Source organism: Polistes fuscatus, unplaced genomic scaffold, assembly GCF_010416935.1.
Source record: "Polistes fuscatus isolate 324 unplaced genomic scaffold, CU_Pfus_HIC Scaffold5, whole genome shotgun sequence".
Taxonomy (NCBI): domain Eukaryota; kingdom Metazoa; phylum Arthropoda; class Insecta; order Hymenoptera; family Vespidae; genus Polistes; species Polistes fuscatus.
The window spans coordinates 1,613,963-1,624,018 of record NW_025113129.1 but is presented as its reverse complement, the minus strand read 5'-3'; the positions used below and the strand labels follow the sequence as shown (position 1 = coordinate 1,624,018).

At 26.7% G+C, this 10,056-nt stretch overlaps 1 protein-coding gene across 1 annotated transcript in view; it reads right to left on the bottom strand.

Moving 5' to 3' along the window:
• Positions 1-6,325: 6,325 nt before the first annotated feature.
• LOC122522622 (SET and MYND domain-containing protein 4-like) overlaps positions 6,326-10,056 on the bottom strand; it is a 25,653-nt gene continuing 21,922 nt past the window's right edge. Inside the window, exons 4-9 of the mRNA XM_043643850.1 lie at positions 9,387-9,594; positions 8,798-8,919; positions 8,061-8,462; positions 7,460-7,658; positions 7,082-7,297; positions 6,326-6,987 (exon numbers count right to left, since the gene is read on the bottom strand). Of these exons, the coding sequence (XP_043499785.1) occupies positions 6,585-6,987; positions 7,082-7,297; positions 7,460-7,658; positions 8,061-8,462; positions 8,798-8,919; positions 9,387-9,594 (1,550 nt within the window). The 3' untranslated portion in view covers positions 6,326-6,584. The remainder of the gene's footprint in view (positions 6,988-7,081; positions 7,298-7,459; positions 7,659-8,060; positions 8,463-8,797; positions 8,920-9,386; positions 9,595-10,056) is intronic.

Below are 10,056 nucleotides of genomic sequence, written 5' to 3'. Positions count from 1 at the left end.
TATTATAAAAATAAAAACGAAAAAAAAATAACATATATATGATTTCTCTTGTAATATGCCGCTTTGTTTCAAAAAAAGGGGAGAAAAAAAGAAGCAGGTTTTTTTTACAATTGATAAGTAGCAATATACAATAATTAACGTCTTTATTATTATTGCCCCTGGTGGGTTCTCGACTATTCGTAGATTAATAATCTTGTACTCATTATTGATAACTATAAGTTAAACATTAACGTGTTAATTAATTCTAATGATTGGACAATTCCGATATATATATATATATATGTGTACGGTATTGTCGACGTTCAAATTGATCGATGTTGTTGCAACTAATGCAAAAAAAAGTGTCCTCTTTTTCTATTTAAAATTTACCAATCCTATTTCGTTTAATTCGATTCGATTAATATGAACGCCGAAAGAAAAAGAAAAAAAAAGAAAACGCGTCAATTTTTCTTAAATCAAACTCTATTGACAATGCAAATACAAATTTTATTTGTAATTGGTTTTCAATGGAGTGAGAATGAGAATGAGAGAGTGAGAGAGAGAGAAAGAGAGAGAAAGAGAGAGAGAGAGTGTGTGTGTGTGATAAAACAAAACAAAAGAAAATAAAATAATCGTTTTGCATGTTGAGAGGATATTTTAGAAATTTTAGTTTGTAGTTATCAATATCCCAAATAAAAAAAAATATTTTTTTCAAAATGGCTCCGAGGTGTCTCCCTGCGGCTGGGCCAACCAAAAAAACTAGAAATGTGTCCACTCGAACGCTTTTTTTCATTATTCAATCATGATCTATTTTTTATTAAACGTATTCTTAACCAATCTATTAGGATTTTATTATTATTATTAAATTATTAAATTAATTATTGATAATTGAAAATGAAATTATTGATAATTAGAAAATCAGTGGTATAGAAGTATAATAATCACAATTCTGTTTGTGCGTGTTCATCAGCCAACGGAAGATCCAACGATTAATCGTCTTTTGAGTGTTTCATTTATTAATATATATCACCGTGTATGTGTTATACTTGTAATGTATATACATTTATGAATAACCACATTACATACATAAACACATTACACACACAAATGCACACTCAGAGACAGACACTACCATCACTCACCACTACCACCACGAGAGCGGGTATGTATTGCGTATCATTCCTAGCATTTTTGATTTGATTCCGATTAATAATTGTGTATTTGCGAAACCAACAAATTAAGGAAAAGAAAACTACCATTACTACACTACCACCACCACGACCACGACCACGACCACACCCGTGTGTTGAGTCCTTGTGTAGCGTGTATTATAACGAAATATGTTTGATTTGTATAACATTGTTAGTCACTCGTGATTGGAGTCTATAATAACTTGCAGTAGTAGCGATTAATATTGAGAACGAAAGAAAGATAATAAGTTAAATGCTGGTTTTGAAAATATTATTGCGAAAGAGAGATAGAGAGAGAGAGAGAGAGAGAGAGTGTGTTGTGCGCACGCGAGAGTAAATGCGGTGCTAAAAAACAAAAAAATAACAAAGAGTTAGAGGGAAAAAATAGAATTTATTCAACGTGCGGTTACGTTAACACGTTATTATGTTATTATACTTATTATTTTCTAATGCAGAAACTTTCTCTCAACTGTTGGTGTGTCTCTGATGCAATTTAAATATTAGATCATCAAGGAATTCTTTTTCTTTTTCTTTTTTTGGTTAAAATCTTTTAACGAAGTTGGCATAGATAAATAATATGAATTAATTATAATCGTATTGGATCTTGGAATAATTTCTCGTTGGATTCCTGTTTGTTTTTCTTTTTTTTTCTTTTATTCATTTTAATTTCATTCATTTTAATTTCATAAGTTTTTTTCTTTTTTATTTATATATTATATATTATATATATATTATATATATTTTAAATGATTATAATACACCAACCAATAAGCAGAGCAATATGACACAGCTGGTGGAGCTTGTAATAATATTCGTTGTGTGTTTCTTGGTTTTTTAAATTACGCATTTTTGCATTCGAGTAAACGTAACCGCTCGTTTCACATACAACAAAAAGTAACAATAGAAAAAAAAGGATTTAAATAAAATAAAAAAAAAGAAAATAAACATAAAAAATGCTGAGTAGAAGAAGAAAATGCAAAAATTAAAAAAAATATATTAATAATAATAATAATAATAATAATAATAATAATTATAATAATAATTATAATAATAATAATAATACAACAACAACAAAATGATAAAGAGGATCCAACCGAACCCTCGTGCTTGCGAAAACGTGATGTAAAAATTGACGAAGAAGAAGAAGACACAAAAGAAAAAATAATTAAAAAAGAAAAAAAAAGGAGAAAAATGAAAAAGCCACCCAAAAAAAAGATAACATAATAAATAAAAATAACAAAGCAAAGCGCTGAACAAAAAGGTTAAAAAAAATTGTTCTAATAATTGATTGCGAAAAAGAACTAAATGCATGTGTTAACAGTGAATATCGAAGTTAAGATGAAAAAAGAAGAAAAAAAAAAGAAAAAAGGACAAAAAAAAAGAAATAACAAACAAACAACAGAACAAACAAACAAACTATAAGCATAATACAATGTGTGTGCATAATAATAATAATAATAATGTAAAAAGATGGTGTCGTCTACCTTGTTCTAACGAGTCGAATTCTGACTAATTATAAATCGTGGGCAGGTTAAATGAAAAACAAAAATAGGCAGGAGGAGGTAGTCATCGAAAAAAATTGAAGTATGCGTTAGCCAGAAAGAAAGAGGAAACAACAACAAGTATCGAGTTACGATGATGTTGCGTGAGTGCGTTTAAAAAGATCGGTTAAAGGGGTTTATCATGAAATCGATTAAAATAAGCAAAAAAGAAAAAAAAACAGCAGCGTACATTTGTAAAACCAGATTTGTTTTAATGTTCGCAAAAAAGAAGAAGGGGTGTTGTTAAATTAATACGAATGGTTCAAATTAATAACACAGCTAGAAAATTACGCGATAATTATTTCGCGTATTCGATCTATAATAGAAATAAAAAAAAAAAAGAAAAGAAAACAAAAAAGTAACAACTATATTAATTATTAATATATATTATGAACATCTATAAATTACGGCAAAGAATTGATGTTAATAATGCGAGGTTGGTTATTTTTTTCTTTTTATTCTGAAATGCGAATGAGTAATAATAATAGTAATAATAATAATAATAATAATAATAATAATAATAATAATAATCTTTGTACCACCACCACCAGATGTTTCAATCTTTGTCGTATTTTATTCTGAAAAAAAAAAAAAGAAAAAAAAACCAAGATAAAAACAACAACTCAACAACCAATCGCCGTATGGGTGAATTAAAAGCAAAATAATGTAATAATAACAATTCAAAAGAAGAAGAAGAAGAAAAAAAAGAAAAAGAAGATGGTAAAGAAGAAGGTAAAAAGAAGAGAAGAAAATACAAAAAAAAAAATGAAAAAGGGGTATAACGACGTGACTGGTCAATTAAGTTCAAGTTCAGTTTTTTCGCGAGATGAAATAAAAGAAGAAACAAAATAAGAAAAAGAAAAATAATATAACAATTAATAATAAAGAAAAAGATGATAATTACGATAAAATGAAAAATTAAAGTAAGGAAGAACAAATGGGGAAAAAAAATAATATGTTAACTGGTTATAAACGTGTGTTATATACAGGAAAAGGGGGTGAGTCGATAAGAGTGGTCAAAGTAATAATAATAATAATAATAATACTAATAAATAAATAAATAAATAAAAAAAGAATTCGTGATACCGATTACAAAGAGAGAGGAGGCGTTCATCTTTCGAATACAAAAAAAAAACAAATACTGTTGAAATGTGTGTTAACTTAAAAAAAGAAAAAAAAAATATGAAAAATAAAAAAGAGAATATTTTCGACGGGTGCGAGGTGGGCGTCGCTTTTAAACAACAATAACAACAACAACAACAATTAACTACAAAAACAACAACAACAATAACAACAACAGCAACAACAACGTCTCCTTTTAAAAAAACGTCCGTCGACTGCCCTAAAATGAATTTTGTACCGAAACGCGATACTCTAAATACTAATTTCATATACGGAATTTAATTTTTTCACGGAAACATGTGCATTATAAAAAATAAATCTACCAAAAAAATCGTAAAATTATCAATCGTACAAAAAAAAGAAAAAAAAAGAAAAAAAAAAAGAAAACTTGTTACACGGCCTATTATTATTTCATTTCATATCATTTCCTTTGGTGGAGAATAAATATTATTTTTCTCTGCATCCGTGTCCCCCCTTTACGATCCCGAATATTTATTTACAATATATTTATAGATTATGCGATATATAATATATTTTATATCTTTTAGATTTTTTTTTTTTCTTGTAATTATTACAGGGACGGGGAGGTTTTTTTTTGTTTTATTTTTATTTCAATTCGCAGTTTTGTGTAGTAACGAAATATAATAATACATAAATGGGTTAAAACCATGTTAATTTTTATTTCAGATATTGTTTGCGATAATTAAAACGTTAATTACACGTGAACATAATATTATACAAATATGAATAATTAAAATATCAATGTTCTTTTTTTCTTTTCTACATATTATATATAACGTCTGTTAAAATATGAAATATACTTTTTCCTATAAACAATTTATAAAATACGAATTAACATTTTTCAATTATTGTGCATGAAATGAAGAACTCGATACGTGATACCAAAAAAAAAAAAAGAAAAAGTAATTTTTTAATAATCGTATAAATAAAGAGAACAAAAATATCGTTTTGGAAATGTTTAATGGAAATTAAATTATCTGAACGAGTTTGAGAAACGAAACCATATAAAAATAAGAACAAATTGTCGAAATCATAACGAAAACATATACGGCGTTAAAAGTATAACAATTTGTTCGGAAATATTTAAAATAAAATAAAATTACATAGTAATATAAAAAAAATATAACAAAAAAAAAGTCACGTATAAAGAGTAATTTTTCCATGCACCCTCCTGACACCAAAATAAAATTTTGTCTTCCGCCACTACGCGTGTGTTTAATATTTGATTTCTTTCAAAAAAAAAAAATTTCTTTGGCGTTTTCATCAGTTCTGTCAAATACACGCTCGTGATATATATCTTTTTTTATATACTTTTTTTTATCAAACTATAAAATATATAACAGTGAGTATCAATTAATAATTAAAATATCGTAAAGAATAATACACACCACGGTCATGATTTTGCCAGGAATGTTAAAATAAATGTATATTTTTAATTAAAACGATCCTGAATATTAATAAATTGCATAAAATTATTCAAATAATTATTAATTGGTCGAAGAAAATATATATTGTTGTATAAAAGCACGGAGTATATGTTCGGTGCATCTTCCTTTTCGCAATCAAACGATAAACTAACACGTTGTCCTCTTTGAAAGTTCTTTTGTTAATTAAATGTTTATATTACTTATCGAAATAATAACAAAATAATAGCCCGAGGACACATTTATGTACTTTCACTACGTAATAAATCAACTAAATAAAAGTACATATGTTACGAACTCGTACATCGTATTTTTAAATTACAATATACATTTCTAACGATTAATTAACAATCGTTTAACGTATATGTTCGGTGCACCTTCCTCTTCGAAATCAAACGATAAACTAACACGTTGTCCTCTCTGAAAGTTCTTTTGTTAATTAAATGTTTATATTACTTATCGAAATAATAACACAATAATAGCCCGAGGACACATTTATGTACTTTCACTACGTAATAAATCAACTAAAGAAAAGTACATATGTTACGAACTCATACATCGTATTTTTAAATTACAATATACATTTCTAACGATTAATTAACAATCGTTTAACGTATATGTTCGGTGCACCTTCCTTTTCGCAATCAAACGATAAACTAACACGTTGTCCTCTCTGAAAGTTCTTTTGTTAATTAAATGTTTATATTCTTATCGAAATAATAACACAATAATAGCCCGAGGACATTTATGTACTTTCACTACTTAATAATCAACTAAATAAAAGTACACATGTTACGAACTCATACATCGTATTTTAAATTACAATATACATTTCTAACGATTAATTAACAATCGTTAACGTATATGTTCGGTGCATCTTCCTTTTCGCAATCAAACGATAAACTAACACGTTGTCCTCTTTGAAAGTTCTTTTGTTAATTAAATGTTTATATTACTTATCGAAATAATAACACAATAATAGCCCGAGGACACATTTATGTACTTTCACTACGTAATAAATCAACTAAATAAAAGTACATATGTTACGAACTCATACACCGTATTTTTAAATTACAATATACATTTCTAACGATTAATTAACAATCGTTTAACGTATACATCGAAAATGTTCTAATATATATATCTTATATTAATATTTTGTATTATTTTAACATTCCTCTAGAGTCCGAAATAATAATCTAGAATCGCAAAATGCTCGTCTAATAAAATAAATTTGTTTGATATTAATTAAATAATGTTATTTTGAAATAAACGAGGAAAAAATGATGTGAGAGAAGAAAAGTCAATTAAACGCTCATTTGGGGCGTGTTTTTGGTTTTTAAAACGGATTTAAGTTTCGTATTCGAATCCTTCGAATGTAATTTATCTTTTTCAATTATTGGAAGTCTATAACTATTACCAAAATAACAGTACAAACTTTTCAACATCATTTGCACTGCGTGCGTTAAACTGTGAGGTGGTATAGCAATCTTATAAAATTCGTATAAAACTTGTGACATAAATTCTACCGTTTGTAATATCTTCTTTTCTTCAATTAATGTCAATGCCTCTTCATACTTTAACTCGCATGCATATAACAAATTCATAACTTCATACATGTCGACTTTTCTTCGGCACAGATTACAGAATATCGGTTTATCCGTTATTTGATGGATTGTATATGATTTGTAACATCCCTTGGTAGGACACCTGTAATATAAGATAAAAAATGATTATACAAAATTCTTATCACCATCATCATCGTTGGAATATTTGTTGTTTTTTTACTATTAAATTGTCTTACTTTAATCTTGCCATGGCGTTGGTAAAATTTTTGGCAACTGGCCATTTATCATCGCACGCTTTGCATGTACATTTAAACCAAAATCTACCCATTAGTACTTTTTGACGTTCAGTATAATCATTTTCTTCAATAGAAGGACCATAATTATCCGGAATCGAATCACCAGGTTGAAAGGTTTTAAGTGCTCGTACCACTACTTTTTTCCCAATGTTATATCTGTTATTGACACAATTTTAAATTCGTTATTTATTTATTTATTTATAATTATGATGTTTTAACAAAAATATCACACTTTTTTTTTCTTCGATTTAATAATATTTCTTTCTTTTTTTCTTTTTCTTATTATTTATTGATTGATTTTTTTTTTTTTTTTTTTACCTTCCCAACATAGGAATGCAATCGTGATTGAACCGAGAAAGCGTAGGATAAATTGCCAATGCTATGTTATCTGAACTCCTATTGTTTAAACCATCACCTCTGTATACTGAATCATATATCATGACACCATGGAATTGAAATGATTGCAAATTTTTTAATATCAATGAAGCAACCTTTATTTCATCATCGTTTGGAACCTCTGCAAAATGAAATATCAAAGTAAAGAAATCGTTGTTGTGTGCGCGCGCGCGCGGGTGTGTATTTTCTTTTTTTTCTTATTTATTTATTCGGCTAAACAATAAGTTATGCAGAATATATTTTTTCAATCCTTTTTTCAAAGATAATTAATTAATTTCAAATATATATCAACGTGTCCGATAATTTTCTTATTTTTCTTTATTTTGTTGTTGTTGATAATATTTTAATAATCAAATAAAATATACGTATATATTCGATAATTGTTAATAAAATGAATAATTTTGTCTCTAATCGTTATACAAGATATAATTTTAATTGAACGATCATTTAGGATTAATAAGTATTTTTGTTTTCCGCATAACTTCGGTTAAAAAAAAATAAAAATTTTCCAAATAATAATCACCATTATCGGCTGACGTTGTTCTAAAGAAATTAATTCTTTGCAAACATTTCAATATCAACGTTGCCATCAATGTTCTCTCAAAAAAATCATAACTCTCTCTTTCCGAACTATGATTAACTAATTCGTACAATGTTGTATCGATTGGTGATTCTTTTTCCTTCAAAGACATTGATGCTAAATTATCATTCAAATTACTTGTCCCACTCGTTTCAGAAGTTTCTGTAAATTTCTTCTTAAGTCTCCTCCTCCTTCTTGCCGATCTACTTAATTTTTGTTCGTTTTCCTCATCATCATTGTCATTTTTATTTTTATTTATAGCATCGTAAATTTTCAAACAATTATCCAAACCTTCTTGAGTGATCGATCGAAGAACTAACATGCTACAATAAGTCATACCTGAACCTACGAATTAGAGTTATAACGTTATAATTAACAACAACAATTCATTATAATATAATCATACCGAAAAAGGAGAACAATAAATTCTATATAGAATTTATTTTACATTCCAGAGAATATATTTTAATATATTTTAAAATAATGATTTATTAATTATTATATAAGAAATAAATAAATATAAAATATATAAAATTATACGTGTGTGATTAAAAAAGATTTTTATGAAACGAATCTTAAGTTTAACAAAAAAAAAAAACTAAGTCTAATTTTCAGTAACCCTTATACGTGATATTATTCCACTAAAAAAAAAAAAAAAAAAAAATTTTCACACGACTTACCCATTACAAATAAGTGAATTTTGCATTCATACTTATGATACGTCGAAAGTGCAATATCCCTGCATTTTCTGTTGCAAAAAACTACGGAGGTACAATTCGGGCAAGCAACCGGGGCGTATATTCTAAAAAATTTGCAATCCATCCCCACCAATATGAAAAATACAAAATAGAAAAATATTTATATGAATACTCGGTGCAATAGAAATTATACGAAATTATATGAATTTTCTTTTTACATTAAGTTCCAAGTATGTTTCCATTAAATTGATTAAACGATTGTTAAATATTCGATTGAAATGAATTAGTTTAATTTTTATTTATTCGATCAATTATTTAATACGATTTGATATTTAAAACTAACGTCAGTTTTATTATTTAAAATGAAATATTTTCTTAAAAATATTAATAAATATGATGATAGTATAAAAAAAAGAAACTTGGAACTATCTATTTATCTTTTCTATATTCCGAGATAAAAATTAATTCCGCGAAATAATATTACATGTAAAAATATTCATTTTTTAAATTCGTTTCAATTTTTTACGATTGTTTTGTTTTTTTTTTTGTTTTTGTTTGAAAGAACGTTTACCTTTTTAAACACTCAGTGCAATGAGTACCTAGAAATGGATACAAAAGAAGAGAGACCAATGGTTCTTCAATAAGCAAAACTTCTCCAGGAACGATTTCTGCTTTTGCATAAATTTCTTTCCCAGCGTGTTCTGTTTCTCTGATATCCAATTTTGCTGATGCATTTATCAACTGTGGATTATTCCCACAAGTTATTTGTGGTACTTCCCCTGGGAATGATAAACACAGTTCCCTTTTTACTTTCTTGAATTCTTTCATTTCATTAATTAAAAAAAAAAACAATGTGTTAAATAACAAAAAGAACAAATTAAACTAAAATTATTTTGTTTAAAAATCTACGAATAAAAGATTTGAAAAATAGAATTTTTAAATTATTTTATTAATTAATTATTCCTATTAAAATCATACTTAATAATAATGATCTGAACGTTGATATTTTATCGAACGAATTGAGATTGATTTTTAATATTATTTAAAAAAATAAAAAGAACAAGATTTTTTTTTTAAATTATAATAAAAAACGATTGTGAAAGAAGATCGTGGGATATTTTTCTCGACGATATATTGCTTCGTTTCCCTTTTTGATATATTCTGCATAATGTTTGCATGCATGTGTTTATACATACATGGTAATATCGACAAGATCAAATCTTGGGGATCTTTCAGATCGG